Raw genomic sequence first — 16,997 nt, 5'->3', positions numbered from 1 at the left:
ATAATATACTTTTTTTGGAATGAAACTTCAGAAATGAAGTTTACACTGAAAATTATTGCAGACAGGCACATATAGCATTTACACTAAACAGTTCAGGACAAATTCTTTAACCAAGGGGGATTAAGTTTAAAGCTTTACTAACTGAAAGACACACCTCCTCTTGTGACAGATCAGTGAAATACAGTTGGACATAGTTTACATTTACCTTGCTTGTATCTTTTCTCCGATTCTTCAGCTTGCTTTAAAGCCACCTCTTCTGAGACAGTAATGTAAGCATTTAGATACTTGGTTTTCTTGATGAGGGCGAAACATTTCTTGCAGAGCTCTGTTGGTGTAACCTGGCCCTGCTTCAGTGCTGCAGAAACCTACAGTATAGATAATTCAGAAACACACTTTTACAGATTCTGTACAAAGTCCAATTCTGTAAAAATCCAAATCTTGTATCAAGGGAGCTGCAGAGGTGAGGCTTGGGTTCACATTCCAGAGCCCATGCACAGCCTACACTCGGGCAGGGTGGTGAGCAAAGGGGAGCACTGAGCAGCAGAGGATGGGACGGGTGGGAGCAGTCTTCCCCTGCCTCCACTACTTTTGTTCCTATGTAGGCTTGGGGGAGCAACAGCAGCAGTAGGTGGGTGCATGCAGACCTGAAGCAGCTGAGGGCAGCCTGAGTACAGGATGGGGATGGAAAGCAGGTTCAGGGAGTAGCTTCTGTAACCCAAGGAGTACTCAGTAAAAAAGAAGCAGCACTTTATGCCACTGAATCAGACTTTATATCTACTGAGGACTTCAGATAAGAGACACCAGGTGTTCAGAAAAAAAATGCATGCTTATGATATACATACACACATAGTATCATATATAGACTCAGACTTTCTGTCTGTCTTATGCATTAAGAAGGCTGGTGGACAAAGGGCTAAAATGCACGAGAAGTGGAGTTGCAGAGACAACCCAAGAGCTAAGAGCTCATACCGCTCTAGCAGATGACTCGTTTGGCTTCCAGCACCCTTATCGCATGGCTCACAACCACCTGTAACTCCAAGTCAGGGGAAGCCAATGCCTCTGTTCCCCAGGCACCTGCACCCACATGAACATACCCACAGAAAGATGCAAACAGACATGCTCATGCATGCATGCATGTGCACATACACATACACAGATACACACATACACACACTTAAAAATAATAAAATCACACATTTAAAAAATGCATGAGAAAACTGGGCCTATTGGTGCATGACTTTAATTCCAGCTCTTGGGAAGAAGAGGCAGGTCTACCTCTGTGAGTTCAAGGCCAGCCCTGCTCTACTAAGTGAGTCTAGTACAGCCAGGGCTATACAGACAAAGCAAACCAAAAACCAACCAACCAAACAAACAAAAAACAAACCCACACACAACAACAACAACAAAACCCAAACCAAACCAAAACCCCCAAAACAAAACAAAAAGCCTTAGCAGTGACCAGCACCTACTGGTTAGCAGTGAGCCTCAGAGGAAAGGAAGATTATTTGTATTATTTGGCATTATTTGGCACGAGCTTCTGGAAGTAGTAATAGGTACTTGCTGGTCAGAAAAGGATAAGTAATAAATCAAAGATGATACCGGGCTTCCTTTGCAAACAATATGCAAAGACGCCTTAATTATCCACCTGTTATGTGAGCTCAGGGACAAGGTCTGGAAAGGAGCAATACTGAAGGAGGGTTTACCAAGTGCCAGGTACTGTTGGTTCATCTCATTAATTCACGAACAGTTAGGGCATTATTACCTTTCATGGACAAATGAAGAAACTGAAGCTCAGAGGCTGTCATTTGTCCAAAGCCACACAACAGCACAGGATACGGTGACTTCCTAATATACTTTCCTTACCACTGCCATGTCTACTCCCGTGGAAGAGTCTGTCCCACTGTTGGCTGTGTTCTCATGTCTTAGAAGTATAAAGCTAAATGTGTTTGCAGTTAGGAGAAGAGTCCACAAATGATCTACTTTTGGCTTCTAAACATACAGTCAAAGCAAAGGCATTCTTGGGGCTGAGTTTCGAGAACAGTATGATATGGAGAAAGGTTTGAGAGGCCTCTGATGCTCATGGACAAGAAGAAAGGCTTTTCACAGGGAGGCTGCAAGAGAGGTGCTGGGATGGGATGGGCAGCTAGGCGTACCATAGGGAATTCAGCGACAAGCGATGTCTGTTGCATGCTTTATAGTACGTGTAATGCTTCCGAGGTGAGGAGTTGGGAGCGATGGAAGAGAACGGTGTGCTCTAAAACTATGGAGAGAGGGCAGGGAGACCTAGAGCAAGCACACACCCAACCCCAGAGAGTTCACTTTCCTCATTTGTCCAAGAAAGCTAATAATGTCTAACTGTTCATGCATTATGAGACAAATAAACCAACCAATGGAGGTGTACACAGGCAGGCCCATCCCAAGGCAAAGCTGGACCAGCGAAGATCGAAGATCGTGCCTCCCTTGGCTGACTAAGGTGTCAAGTTGCCCTCTCACTGAGTGACTGGCATGGGGAAATGTGATTCGGTACAGTGGGCAGAGCCGGCGTAGTGGGCAGGGCCAGAGCCCAGGCCACTTACTCGAAGTAGTGCTGCCCTTCCTTAGGGCCATTTTTAGGGACTCTCAATTTGAGAAATCAGTAAGGGAATTGGAAAGAGAAGTGAAACATATATGCTAATTAGATGGAACGGCCTGGGCACGGAGTATGAGATGCAAATTGGACAGCCCTCCTGGGACAGAACGGCTGTGCCGCATCTAAATATAACTTAAAACATTCTCACTAAAAAGTGTTTTCTCCTGGAACTTCCCTGCTAATGGTAAGTGGGCTTCCTGGTTTTGCTCAGCCCTATCTATCCTGTACTACAGTCCATGGGGAAGAAGGGGTGGGCGTGTGTCCTCGTGGTCCTCCTTGTCTCTTTTCCCTTCTCTCAGAAACCCCAGGTCATCTGCAGTGCCAGCTCTCCCATCTCCCTCCCGAGAGGCTCCAGTCGGGCTAGCCTCACCTTTCATGGCAGTGGTTTCAGCACCCAGTTCACTGTGCCTTTGTGGCTATTGCCGCTGTGGTCACCCTGGTCCACAGCCTGCTTATGGTCATAGCTAGTTGATGGCTCATGTCCGCAATGCCAGCATTACGAGGTGCAAGCAAGAGTACCAGGAATTTATGGACAATCTCAACTAGAAAGTAAGTATGGGACAGCCTGGGCTACAGGAGACCCTGCCTCTAAACAAATAAAATCAACCAAAACTCCCCCTCAAGCTCGTGCAGAACAGTAGCTGGCCTCTCCATTCCCTGACCTCACTTGGTCGTAGCCATTTTCCATAATCTACAATCTCCCAGATCTTAGTTCTGGCCATCCCACATCTGTTCCCCTTTACCTCATCTACTGTGCACATAGCCAGCAATGCAGTGAGGACACCAGCTTCACAACCGGGAGGAAGTGGATTCCCCACTCCTTTTAGAGAACAAATTTAGTAAGGCTAGCCTGGGCTACATAACAAGATTCTACCTCAAAAAGAAAAAAAGAAGAACAAATTTGATTTTTCATTAACAGTATATGTGTGATGGCTATTCCCAGTTGTCAACTTGACTATCTGATATGCCACATACAATGTAGGATTTTATATATATCTCAGATACAATGTACGGTAATTGTATATATATGTATATAAAATATACATATTATATAATTATACATATAATTATATATGTACATACACATATGTTAATGTATATGCACATATATAGGCATATATACATATATGTTAACTTAATATCTCTATATCACTGAAATGGTGCCATCTGAGAGAGAAGAGACTTCTCAAATGGAGACACACAGGGAAAGGGAAGCAGTAGGCAGGACAAGTACTCAATGCTAGGTTACCAGGATCTACCCAGAGACCCCACTGAGCCACATCCTCTGGGCTTTAATCACACAGATCTCTCTGAGTCTAGAGGAGGAACCAGCTGAAGTTTTACCTAAGGCCCCAGGTGATTCTGAGTGGACAAGCAGACTGCTGTAAAGCTGGAGAGAGTTTGGCCCCAAACAAAGGCAGGTGAGCCATATTAGAGCAAGACTAAGAATTAAGGCAGGGCTTATTAAGTAACAGACTACAGGGCTTGTGAGTTGATGGACAGAGAGAGTGAAGGACGGTGTACAGACCCATGGGGAACAGGTGTGCTTCCCGGTTTTGTTCCGGGCTTGGGTAATGGCACCTCTGCTTTGTTTATCGAATTCTGGGCTTTTGGAAGGGCTCCTCTGAAGGCACTCACAGATAAGAGCCTGGGCAGAGCTTCTAAGGCTTCTTCCACTCACTATCCTTTTCTGCCAGATAAGCTTTGCAAAGCACAGGTATACTGAGATACGAAGTAGGTATACAAGGTATTTATTGCTAAATCATAAAGAATTTGATTTTAAAGCAATTCTTTGGAGGCTAGAGTAACGCCTCAGCAGCCAAGAGCACTGACTGCTCTTCCAGAGGTCCTGAGTTCAATTCCCAGCACCCATAAGGCAGCTCTCAACCATCTAGACTTTAGTGGCATGGCATCTGATACGTTCTTCTGGTGTGCAGACAGACGTTCATGCAGCCAAAGTATCCATATACAATAAATAAATAGATATTTACAAAGTTCTTTGGTATACATAATTTTACTATTAAAGATGAAAGCAAATCTGCATACCAATAAATGCACAGACTTGCTTATTTTTAAATAAAGAATTAAATAATGGCTGCAGGTTGATGCAATGCTTTCCATTTTTTTCAGTTCACTAATATTTTGATTTGATATATCAGTGCTGAGAACACCACTTTGCATAAATATGTTGTGCGAAATGGTGGGATCATGTTTAGAGCCATATTGGAAAAAGCTGGATAATCTCACGTCAAAACTTACTTAATGATCTTTGAATGAAACTCAAGTCAATAACTCAAACAGCCATTTTTAGAATCAAGCACCTTAATGCAACAAAACCCAGAGATACACAAATTTCACACTTGGAGTATGACAAGCTGAGGAACGATTTAGGGAATTATTAAAAGGCATTGCTTTCTGCAATTAAACAATTATGTTTCTACACGTTTAGAAAAGTTGTCTACACGTTAAATCCTAACGCACGGCACTCTGGATTCTGAGTGGAGATGTTTCGGGCAGCATTTGCTGGGCACTGCTCTGAACCTTGCTGCAGAGAAGTCGTGAGGGAGCAACGCTGGATGCTGTCAGAAACACCTTGAATTCACAACGCGTTTGATTTTGAATGAACTTAGCCCACTGTTTCTCAGAAACACTCCCGTTTCTTCTTTTAAACTGCTGTCAAATTGTCTCCTACACTTGGAGTTGCGACCTACACCTTAAGTAGGGGTTCAAACACGATGTAGTAGAAATCCTAGTTGTTCCGCCGTTTTTTTGTTTTTTGTTTTTTGTTTTTAAGCCACCAATTTTTGTTGTTGTTGTTTGAAATTTGCATGCTGCATATCACCCCGTCCCTAAGCGAGAAGCTACAGGATTGAAATGGCTTGTCTGAGAAACCTTTCCCAAATCGCGCGGGAGGGATGTAATTCCACTCCACGGATCGGGGGTTCAAACATTTCTCTTGACGCCCTGGGAATTGATAAAGCGTGTATGTAAGAGCCTAGGTTCGAATCCCACTTCCCATGCAGGAATGTAGGCGGCCAGGCGGGGCTTGCCGTGCGGGGTGACCCGAGACGACCTTGAACTTCCGAGCCTTTCAGTGCCTCCGCCCTCCTTGGTTCCCTCCTGGCCAAGTCCACTCACTTCTCGGAGAGTCCGGCCCAGCATAGTCCTCGGAGTCAGCCCAGTACCACAAAGTCCCGGAGCGGAGGAAGGAACCAACGTCTGCCACCGGCGTTACATGGGCGCAGACATCTTGGATCCTCTCCTCAACAACGAGCGCCCGGATTGGTTGAGTTCCCGGCTGCGGAAATGATCTCTGCACACGATTGGCTCGCGCGCCGGCGGCAGGAGGCGCGCGGACAGGCAAGGAGACCGCGGCTGGGGTCGCGACAGGAATCCGCCTGTCCTCCGGGTTGCAAGCTCGTCCCACTGAGGGCTCCCTGCTTGCTTGCTTTTTTCCTCAAGGGGAAGGAGAGCGTAAGGAAGGAATGGCCAGAGTACTGACTGGGCGCCAACTGGGACATTTCTGATGTGGGGAGCACAGTAGCAATTCTATTTTCTCCCGTTGCTGCTTTAGGTTGAGTTTGTTTCTGAAAGCTCCTCCTCCCTAATTGACCAGTGGGTTTGGCAGAATTGGTTGAATTGAAATGTGTTAGTTTGACCCGCTTCAGGTCCTTTCTCCGTCCCCTCTTTCTTTCCTTTTTCTTTTTCTTTTTTTTTCTTTTTTTTTTTTTTTTTTTTTGAGGAAACATTCTCCATCCCTGCTCAGGATGGAAGTTTTGAAGATCTGTGTACTTAGAAGAAGTGCTGCCTCCTGCTTCTGGAGAAGGAAAGTTATCCCAAAGCCACCATTTAGAGGCATTAGTACTACGTCTGCGAGGAGCACTGTCATGCCCGCTTGGGTGATAGATAAATATGGAAAGAATGAAGTCCTTCGGTTCACCCAGAACATGTTGCTACCTATTATACACTATCCAAACGAAGTCATTATCAAAGTGCATGCTGCCAGTGTAAATCCTATAGACGTTAATATGAGAAGTAAGTTGTCCAGCCTCGTTTTTTTTTTTAAAATCAAAATTCACTGGGCGCACAGGTGTTTTGTTTGTGTAGTTTTGTTTTTGTTTTGAAACAAGGGTTTGTTGTGTAGCCCAGGCTGGCCTCCAACTCACTGTATACCCCTGACTAGTCTGCACTCTGCAGCCCTCCTGTTCTGCCTCTCCAGTCCTGGGATACAGCAGGTTAGACCACCACACCTAGTTACTAGACTATGTCTAGGTTGGCTTGAAGGATTCATTTAGGTTCCCTATTCCATGTATTTATTTTGTGTTTGGGTGTGTGGAACAGCGCACACGTGGAGGTCAAAGGACATCTTGTGGGAGTGAGTTTCTTCCTTCTACCATTTAGGTTCAGGGGATTAAACTGACCCTCAGGTTTGGTGGCAAGCACTACTATAGGCAGAGCCATCTGAAATCCTGTAGGTCTCTGATACTATCCCTGCAAATATTTCTGAAGTTTTGATGTCACAACTGCCAAGGTATACTTTAATCTTGTATTAAATGTGTTTGCTTCCTTTCACATGCGAATTGGGACTGAAAAGTCATGTCTACTGTTGATTTGCTCTGTGGTAATTTTAACATACAGCACAGATTCCAGAGTTTGGTTATGTTTCCACATCAGTTTAGAGTTTGGGTTTATGTAATTCCTGTATCCTTCTTGCTGTCCTACTGTTCACAACTTCTGTTATAGCCCCATGGACCAAGCAACAGACCAGGACTCCTGACATGGGCACAGCCTCCTCCTCATCTCTATGTTCCCACCCCCCATGCCCCACCCTGGCTAAAATGTGTTTTCTTCTTATAGACCTCTTGAAGCTGGGATAATGTTATCTATTTTTCTGGGACATGTTGAAAAGCTTGGGGAGAGCATTCCTTAAATGTATTCTTATATTCTATACTGTGATTCTACTATGGTGGTGAACAGATTGATTTGTATTTATAAATTACTTTAATTCTGGAAAAAACTGGCAAAAATATTGTCAGTCCTGTTTATGGGAACTCATCCGAGTCTTCTGAAGATGAATATCTTCTAAGATGACTAATTCCCAGGCAATTCACTCTCTAGTGTTTAAGGAAGCTGCCAAATGCTTAACCCTGGGCCAGTATTCTGAAGGGCTTCCGTGGGGTCTACAGTGGCCTTCAGTGCCTCAGCAACAGTGTTCATGTATGACTTGGTATGGGACAAACTTAGTTTCTATGTTTGTATATGTACATATGTGTGTGTGTGTTTGTATGCACGTGTGTGAGTGTGTGTATCTGTGCTTGTGCTTGTGTGTGTGCGTATATGTGCACATGTGAGTGTGTGCGTGTGCATGTCTGTGTGTATTGTCTGGTTACCAATTAAGTTAAAAGTAGAAGAAGATGTTAAGATCAACTTTACTTTTTCTCCAGAAATGATGTAATAGAGTAGCAATTCTCAAACTAGACTCAGTCTCATTGGTACCTAAAAAATGACTGATTTTTATATAAGCTATCATCATCTTATTAGAAATTTGAACAGATGCTAAAATTTTTATTTTAAAATATAGTAAATACAAAATTAAAACAGGAGAAAAGTATGAACTAGCTAAGAGACAGGTATGTGCACCGCTCTGTTGGGCAGTGGCTGGTATAGCACAGGATTTAACTCCAAAGAGTTTTCTGGACTAGAAGAACTATTTATGTCAGTGAGATGGCCCAGTGGGGAAATGCACTTGCTGCCAGACCCAAGTTCAGTCCCTGTGACTTACCTGGTAGAAGGAGAGAAATCACCATGGAAAGTTGCCTGTGGCACGTTTTACTATGCCCTAAGTAAATAAAATTTAATAAGTTGTAAAAATTATTTTCCAAAATAAGCCAGGAAATTTATTGAGATGGTTAATATTATTTTATACTTCAGTACATTTCTTTGATGCCTGGTTTAATAGAACATCTGGATTTTCATACATGGTTCTGTATTCTGTTACAGTGTTATTTGAAATAATGATGAAAAAGTAGGCCCATAAAGACCGTTGGAAAAGAAGAAACGTGTTTTAGACTCATTGTTCAGATTGCAGGCATACCAAATCTGGAGAACCTCTGGATTTGGGGAGTCACATCCAGATTCATAGATGTTAGGTTAGCACAGTGACTTGAGTTTTGTTGCTGTGGCTAGTAGCCACTAGCCATATAGGGCTTTGAGCAGCAGATGTTGCTGGTCTGAATTGAAAGTGCAGTGGTGGCGCACACCTTTAATCTCACAGCGCTTGGGAGGCAGACGCAGGTGAATTACTGAGTTTGAGGCCAGCTTGATCTACAGAGTGAGTTCCAGGACAGCCAGGGCTACACAGAGAAACCCTGCCTCGAAAAACCAAAAAAAAAAGAAAAGAAAAGAAAAGAAAAGAAAAGAAAAGAAAAGAAAAGAAAAGAAAGTACAGTCACTGTAAAATATACTAGACTTCAAAGAGAGCAGAGAGTTAAATATGTCTTGGAGGTAAGGCTGGCTTAGTGGTAGTAATTCCCTTAGTGGTAGTAATAGCCATGTAAGGCTCTGGGCCAGATCTCCAACATTAACAGCAACAAACAGACATAAAACAAAAGCCAAGAATTCTATATTAATTACATGTTATCTAGATAATATCTGTGGATATTTGAGTAAAGTAGTCCTAAAATTGCTTTTGTTTCTCTTTATCTGGTAGAATAATGACTAGTAGCTTTTCTTCAGAGGAAAAAACTTGGAGAAAGGTTTGGAGTCTTAAAGTGTTAAAATGTTTGTAGCTGGAAAACTGAAACTAGGGAGATAGCTTGAGTGAGGCGTACCTAACCAGAACCCTGGCTTGAGATCCAGCACTGCAGAAGCGGGGCGTGGCAGTGCACACCTGCAGTCCTGTCACTGCAGAAGCAGGGTGTGGCAGTGCACACCTGCAGTCCTGGCATTGCAGAAGTAGGGCAGGAGCACTGAAAGGTTATACTCTGCTACACCAGAGTCTGAGGTTGGCCTAGGTACTGTCTGAGAACAGCAAACAAATCACCAGCAGGAGGTGGGAGCTCAAGGCCATCTAGGGCTGGGCCATTAAAGTGTCTCCAAAAACCAAAATAACAACAACAATAACAATACGTTGAAAACACCTTTCCTCGACTGTCTCCTTTGAACTTTTTTTCAGTGCTGGGGTGTTTCAGTTCTCCCCCTCTAGCTTTGAGTAGATGGAATGATTGCTATTCCTAGCTGCATGTGATTTTACTTCATTCTAAATGTTTTATTTTTACATTGAGCTTAAAGGTAATTCTGTTTTATAAAATGTGCATATACACTTTGTGCTGTGTACAGTTTCATTTCAGTAGAGTGGCCGTGTCCAGATGTTTCTTGGCTACGGTTTTGGGTAATACCATAGCACAGTTTACTTTTATAGAGTATTTTTGAGGTGATCTAGTGTCTTACTACTAGACTGGGTAATATTATTTGCAAGTTATCTTTTAGCTCATGGCTGCTTTTTGAGACAGTATTATTGTTGCAGAAGATACCTGAAAATGGTAGCTTTGGGAGATATTTGAGTAGAAAATTATTTCCCAAGAGAAGAAAACAAGAGATGCATCTATTATGATGGATAAAGGCTGCTTTTCTGAAAATGGCTACTACTGTTAGACATAAAACAATAAATCATAGAAATGGCTAAATCAATAAATAATTTAAAAATAACATACCCAACAGTATGTGCAACACATTTTGGTTTCTTTAGATGGAATTGAAGTCTCTGAAATTGAGGAAATCTTGGGGATTTTCTAATTTAGCCTTACTCTGAACAAGTTATGCCCCTGTCAGGAAGAGCCTCTTTTTTTGGGGAGGGGGTGGAAAGAGTCCCTTATGGGTGGACTGGCCCAGACAATGCAGCTGAGAATGATCTTGAACTCCCAATCCTCCTGCCTGTGTTCCATAAGCACTAAGATTCCAGGTGTGCACGTGCCACCACCCACAGCTGGGAAGACAAGTTCAAACCCCATTTTGTCACTAAACAGGTTCTATTTCTCATGGCTAGCTAGGCCTAGCTACTCTTGGTATATTAGCATATTAGAGTTATTAAGAAAACTGTTGGAAGCAACCTGAACTGTTGGCTTGGAAGCTCAGAAAGGGCTGGGACCTTTTTGCAAGTTTACAACAAAATTATGACAAGGCTGAATGTCTACTTCTGTTTCCCAAACCACAAAGGGTTTCAGTGAGTAAATTGCTATGCCTTAGTAGAGGGAAATAAATACAAGACAGGGAAAAAGAGCACGGGCCTTTGCGAGTCTGTTTTGTTCCGTGATGGAGTGAGTACAGCTCCAGCTCGCCAGATGGTAAATGTGGAGTGTTGGCATAAGGACCAGCAGCTTAGATTTTTCTGCTACTATCCCAACTTTTATTTTTTCCCATGTGGCTTGATTTTTTTTTTTTTTTAATTAGAAAAACAACTTGTGCAGACTACCCACCTACCAGCCTCTGTCCATATCTACCTTTCCTTGTGTGGTGTAGACCGGTTGTCACTGTCCCTCTAGGGCCAATCTTCTGCTTGTCATCCTGATCCCATCCTCTCGCCTTCTCTGGGGCGCCTGTTCTCTCCTGCATTTCTATCTTCTTTTGTGCTGGATCATTCACACAAGCTACAACTTTATCATCATTATTTTTTATTTATTCTGCCATGGTCTGTGTTGTTATACATACTTCGTTTAGAGTTTTCCTTAGCTGTTTTTGATCTTACTTGAAAAGAGCATTAAATATTTTCAAGGGCCTTCCTTTGGCTTTCAGAACTCCAGTGGAATAGCTAGGCCCAACTATTACTTGGGATTATTATTGTAGATAGAGTAGTTAATTTATTTGAACCAAAATAATGGTTTCAGTTTATTTTTCTGTTATTGGTATAAATATCCTTAAAAACAAGGTATGGGTTTGCATGTAGTACTGCACACCTTTAATCCTAACACTGGGGAGGCAGAGGCAGACAGGTAGGTCTTTGTGAGGCTGGCTTGGTCTACATAGCAAGTCCAGGTCAGCCCAAGGCTACATAGTAAGACTGTCTCAAAAATAAAAAACCAACCAATGTCCCCATTCCTATCCCCCACCCCTCGTCCCCAGGTATAATGCAATTGACTTGGTCAGACATGGCTCTTTTCCTCTAAAATTCTTTGCTCTTACTCAAAATCACTATTCTAGATAGATTTTTAGGAAGTGTGGACTAGAACTCAAACTTATTACTAGTATCAGGTACTTTAATGCCCATGACTTCTTTCTATCCTGAACATGTTTCTTATTTATAGCGAGTGTGAGTAGCAGGTACATTAATATGCAGGAGTTCTTTATAACTTGAACATTTTTCTTCTTTACCAGCCTTAGTACTAAATTAAAACTATTTGTGTGTGTTGTTAAACAAAATTATGCAAGCACAGTGGCACTTAACTGTAATCCCAACATTCAGGCTGAGACAGGAGGGGCAAATAGAGCCAGCCTGGTTACACAGCAAGATCCTGTCTATAAACTTAAGTTTGCAAACAGGTAAATTTGTGGAGATACCACAAAGTCTGAGTTTCAAAGAGACTTTGAGCAATAGTGATTTTAGTTTAATAACTGACTGCAGCTTTCTAAGTAATTTTCTTTAAAAGGAACAACACCTGGTTTTTATGCTTTACTGTATGGTGGCAAAAACTGTGAAGTTTGTTGTGTTAGAGCCTACATTTTGAGCGTCTGATACTGGCCTGCTTGTAATCCTATAGTATTTTAAAATCATCCTAACCCTTTCCTTTAAGACACAGATACATTGTATTTTACAGGCGGCTATGGAGCCACTGCTCTAAATATGAAGCGTGACCCTCTGCACATGAGAACCAGAGGAGAAGAATTTCCTCTGACTCTGGGTCGGGATGTCTCTGGTGTGGTGATGGAGTGTGGACTTGATGTGAAGTATTTCCAGCCTGGAGATGAGGTGAGCTGGTCCTTTTAACTTCCTGTCTCTTCCTCACCTTCCCTCTCCTCTTCCATCCCCTTCTTCCCTCCCCTCCCCCTCTCCTCCCCTCCTCTTTCCTCTCCCCCTCCCTTTCTTTTTGTTTTTGGAGACTGGTTTTTATGCTAGCTAAGCTGATCTCAACTTCTTATATAGGTAAGGTCTTAGTTACAGTTCTGTCACCCTGAAGAGATACCATGACCAAGGAACTCTTAAGAACTCTTAGTGTTTAATTGGGGCTTGTTTATAGTTTCCGAGGGTTGGTCCATGGTTGGGAGCATGCAGGCAGACATGACACTAGAGCAGTAGCTGAGAAGTTTTTACCTACTGATCCAAGAGGCATTGGGCCTAGCCTGGGATTTTTGACCTCAGGGACACACCTCCTCCATCATGGACATATCTACTCCAGCAAGGTCATACCTTCTAACCCTCACCAAACAGTCTGTCAGCTAAGCATGCGGATATGTGAGCCTATGGGGTCATTCCCCTTCACACCACCACAGCGAGGGTGTGCTCGAACTTACAGTTCTGCTCTGTCTGCGTCTCAAAGGTCAGGTTTACTGGCATGGCCCACTATGCCTAGCCCCCTCACTCTTCATCCCTATTCTAAGTATGCAATTTTCATTCTAACATATATACATACATGTTTATTTACACACCATACATAACATACATATAACACGCACACACACTCACACACACACACACACACACACACACACACACACACACCCCTACCCCTCCCTGTGTTTTGAGACAAGGTTTCTTATGTAATAGCCTTGACTGTCCTGTTACTCACTATGTAGACCAGGCTGGCTTCAAACTCACAGAGGTCTGCTTGCCTCTGCCTCCCAAGGGGTGGATTAAAGGTGTGCACCACAACATCCAGCTTCTACTTTTGATTTTATTTATTTGTTTATTTATTTATTTTTTGTAAAGATTTGCTTTATTTCTATTGGGGGAAGGAATAGGATAGATATAACTGTTATCTAATCTGCTGTCCACTGTGTACACACATACCCACACACATACATATACACACACCAAAAGTTCCCCCCCGCCAAAAAAACAAAAACCACCCTCAAACTGTACCAATGCTTCATATTTTGACCAAAAGAATAGATCCTGGGAAGAAGTGCAAAATGCAAAATCAAATGACCGAGAAATGCTGAGCAAACAGCATCATTAATATACAAAATGTTTATGTTACTGAACTAATAACAGGTGATGTTCTCCATGTCTCTAAAACTTTGGAACAACAGAGCTGATTGTTAAATCTAGTCCATGCCAGCTTCCAAAACCCAGAGGATTTTAGGTAGCTTCATTTTTCGATGCTTCATCAAAATTTTCTACAAGGTCTGGACCATCATCATCCTCTTCATCAATGTCTTCTGGTTTGGGTGCTTTACTATCCAATACTTGTCGTGGGAACTGCTCAGCTAACTTTCTAAGGCTTGTCAAGCTGTCTGCACCAAGCTGACTTAATATTCTAGGAAGCATTTCTGTGATTGGTTTGGCTTCTGCATGACCAGTAATTGCAAAGGTGTTAGCGGAGAGGGAAGCTTGGACTTTGGGATTGTTGAAATGAATAACTGTCCCATCGTCTTTAATCATGTTCACCTCTTCAATGCCAGCTATAGTGTTCACAGCCAGTTTCTTTAGTGGACTTTGCAGCTTTTTGTCATCAGCAGTAGCTGTCCTATGTACCACCTTCTTCTTCCTGCGAGCTGTCCCCTTGCCCCTTAACCAGACCTGAGTTTGAAGTTTGGCTAACTTTTCTTGATTCATGCTGTTGGTAAATCTGCAGCGGGGAGGGTCCTCCAACACCAGCACGCAACAAGAGCCAGCTTCTACTTTTTAATTTTTAAAATAATTTTTAGACTGGCTATAGCTGGTCTTGAACTCGCTTTGCTGCTGAGGATGGTTGTGGTCCTAATCCTGCTCCACCCCCTGTCCTGGGATCGCAGGTGTGCAGTCCCTCCGGCTCACCCTACTGCCTTTGGAAATAGACTGTACCACTGAGCGGTTACTTGTTAGTGTGTGTACCGACCGACCTCTGGCTGGAACACTTTAGGTTCTTGTTTTGTTTCGTTTCGTTTTGTTTTGTTTGAGACAGGGTCTTGCTGGCTTGGAGCACACTGTAGCCCAGGCTTGTCCTGCACTTGTGGCTGTGCCTTGGCCTCCTCAGTGCTACAGTTATGGCTTAAGCCACTGTGCCCATGCTCAGCTTGTATTCGAGCTCTCTAAATTCAGTCCTTAAGAACTGGAAGGCTTTAAAACAGATAGTGTTAGGACACCTGCTTTATTTTGTTGAGTCTTTAAGTGAGTTTCTGCCTTATGGGTTAGCTGCTTTTGAGATAGCTAAGTTTCTACTATAACATATAAGTGCTATAATGTTCTGTAAGTTGTCACTTTGGACATTCTTGCCAAGACATAGGAGAGGGTACGTGATAGTAGCTGTGTTCTGCTTCCTTTTCACAGAGGAGATTAATCCCTGTAAGTTAGCACAGCCAGGCCAGGTTGCAGGCAGGGAAGCCCTGCTATGAGGCCAGCAGCGTGTGGTCAGGTTCACCTGTAATCGCAGCTCTGGCGAGTCTGAGGTGAGAAGATGGGAGTTTGTGGTCACTCTGGGTTACCCAGTGAGATCGGTCTATATAGGTAAATATGGGTAAGTAGACAGAAGCTGGGAGCCACAGTTAGTAAGCAGCAGAGCCACTACTGAAGCCCTGGAAGAGCCTTACCGAGTGCAGCAGGATATTTTACTGTGTGTTTCCAGTGTGATTGAGTTGGTAACTCCAGAATCATACTTAGCAAAAGAATTTGTATCATGTTAAACTTAGCTGTTTTGCACTGGAGCCCCCCCTTTCCCCTCCTCTGGGTAGCTAGCTGTGTATTAGGGAGTATCTTCATGCTTAGTTTCAGTCAGAAATTTCTGTATCTAGTAAAACTGTATGTCTGTGTGTTTCAGGTCTGGGCTGCAGTTCCTCCTTGGAAACAAGGCACTCTCTCAGAATTTGTTGTGGTCAGTGGGAACGAGGTAACTCTCACTGTCTGTGCTGAAATGCATAGCTGTGTAAGAACGACTGGCCGGTGTCTCTAGAGTCCCTGGTGGCTTTTCAGAGTAGCTTTGTATTTTAGAGAGAGCTAAAATAAAGAATAGGAAACTTTGGAAGGCTGAGAAATACTTGGTGTTTCTGTTAGCACTGCCTGCCAGAGCAGCTGTCTTTATCCCATAGAGCAGAGACTTGGACAGAGATTCGGAGATTGCCCAGTTTCTTCACTCCACCCAGTATGAACCACGCATATCCAAGCGAGAGGTGTGGAGGGGTCACACTGTTTAGAATAGCTGTTGGAGAGTCAAGGGACCTAGATCTAAGTAGAGAGCAAGGGTTAAGATTGAGGAAATTGGCCCCAGAAGGAAGCCTGGAGGCCCAGTTGGGAGTAGCTACTAGGGTATGAAAAAGTCTAGAAAACTACTTTCCAGAAAACAGAATAAGGAAGCAGTTAATCTCAAAGACTCATTAAAATGTGTTTATCAGGATTTGAAGTTTATTTGAGTTTAAGTCTGGGAAAAAAGTTGGATCTAACATGAATCCACATATGGTTTTTTAAAATAAACAATGAAGTATCTGTATCTAATAATGTAGCCTGCAAAACATTACTGAGCCTCTAGGATACAGGCGAAGAGCTGCTTGGAGACTGTTCCAAGACTAGCTTTGGAGTGGGGTGTGCAGTAAACCCTGAACCCAGAGTAGTTTACAAAGTTCTCTGTGCAAATTCTTGCTTTCCCTGAGGCTAAATGTTCTTAGCTGTATCTGTAGGCTTGCAAGTTCCTGCTTAGCTTTGGCCGTTTTCTTTCGATGTAGGTCTCACACAAGCCCAAATCGCTCACTCATACTCAAGCTGCCTCGCTGCCATACGTGGCGCTCACAGCCTGGTCTGCCATAAACAAGGTCGGTGGCCTGAATGACAGGAACTGCGTGGGGAAACGGTAAGTGGTCGATGGCGAGCGAACAAGCATTGGCCGAAGGTCCTTTTCTCTCTGCTAGTTCTTGACGGCAGGTCTGCTCCTGCTGAGGTTCCCATCAGCTGCATGGGAGTCGTGCTAACACTTGATACATTTTATTTTAAAGCCTCATTCTCAGCTGAATCAAATGGGAATTAAAAGATGTATCGTTGGGATCTCTAGGAGTCAGAGTCTCCTATTTGAGGGCGTTTGAACTTTTTTCTTTACATATATGTGTACTGTATGTATGCCTGTGAGTTTATGTGCACCAGATGCATGCAAGTGTGTTGGCTGGAAGAAAGCATTAGATCTCTTGGAGCTGGAGTTACAGGAGCCACTCAGTGTGTGCCCTAAAAGGGAGCCTGTGTCCTCTGCAAGAGCAC

General features: G+C 43.3%; 3 protein-coding genes across 5 annotated transcripts in view; 1 reads left to right on the top strand and 2 right to left on the bottom strand.

Annotated features, from left to right (window-relative positions):
- The window catches only part of Qrsl1 (glutaminyl-tRNA amidotransferase subunit QRSL1), a 25,048-nt gene extending 19,158 nt beyond the window's left edge, over positions 1–5,890 (bottom strand). The window contains exons 1-2 of the mRNA XM_028769019.1: positions 5,768–5,890; positions 206–365 (exon numbers count right to left, since the gene is read on the bottom strand). Of these exons, the coding sequence (XP_028624852.1) occupies positions 206–365; positions 5,768–5,791 (184 nt within the window). The 5' untranslated portion in view covers positions 5,792–5,890. The remainder of the gene's footprint in view (positions 1–205; positions 366–5,767) is intronic.
- Positions 2,808–16,997, top strand: part of Rtn4ip1 (reticulon 4 interacting protein 1) — a 52,650-nt gene continuing 38,460 nt past the window's right edge. The window contains exons 1-4 of one of the 3 annotated variants that reach the window (XM_028769022.1): positions 2,808–2,813; positions 12,439–12,590; positions 15,577–15,645; positions 16,475–16,599. In XM_028769022.1, the coding sequence (XP_028624855.1) occupies positions 12,465–12,590; positions 15,577–15,645; positions 16,475–16,599 (320 nt within the window). In that variant the 5' untranslated portion in view covers positions 2,808–2,813; positions 12,439–12,464. Of the gene's footprint in view, positions 2,814–6,361; positions 6,665–12,438; positions 12,591–15,576; positions 15,646–16,474; positions 16,600–16,997 lie in introns of those variants that run through there. The other 2 variants (XM_028769020.1, XM_028769021.1) reach the window with 2 other exon arrangements.
- Positions 13,958–14,396, bottom strand: LOC114622613 (transcription factor BTF3 homolog 4-like). The gene is made up of 2 exons (XM_028769023.1): positions 14,229–14,396; positions 13,958–14,026 (listed from the first exon to the last, which is right to left on the bottom strand). The coding sequence occupies exons 1-2, from the start codon at positions 14,394–14,396 to the stop codon at positions 13,958–13,960; spliced, it is 237 nt and encodes a 78-aa protein (XP_028624856.1).

This window comes from Grammomys surdaster, unplaced genomic scaffold, assembly GCF_004785775.1.
Source record: "Grammomys surdaster isolate TR1022 unplaced genomic scaffold, NIH_TR_1.0 190, whole genome shotgun sequence".
Taxonomy (NCBI): domain Eukaryota; kingdom Metazoa; phylum Chordata; class Mammalia; order Rodentia; family Muridae; genus Grammomys; species Grammomys surdaster.
The sequence above is the reverse complement of the archived record's forward strand: the minus strand, read 5'-3'. Positions and strand labels throughout refer to the sequence as shown.

What these genes read in the sequence shown, in the direction of transcription:
- LOC114622613 (XM_028769023.1), bottom strand. Translation starts at nt 14,396, where the DNA reads ATGAATCAAGAAAAGTTAGCCAAACTTCAAACTCAGGTCTGGTTAAGG. An exon ending in CTATAGCTGGCATTGAAGAG is followed by an intron (nt 14,027 to 14,228) that starts GTGAACATGATT and finishes TCCCACGACAAG; the next exon opens with TATTGGATAGTAAAGCACCC.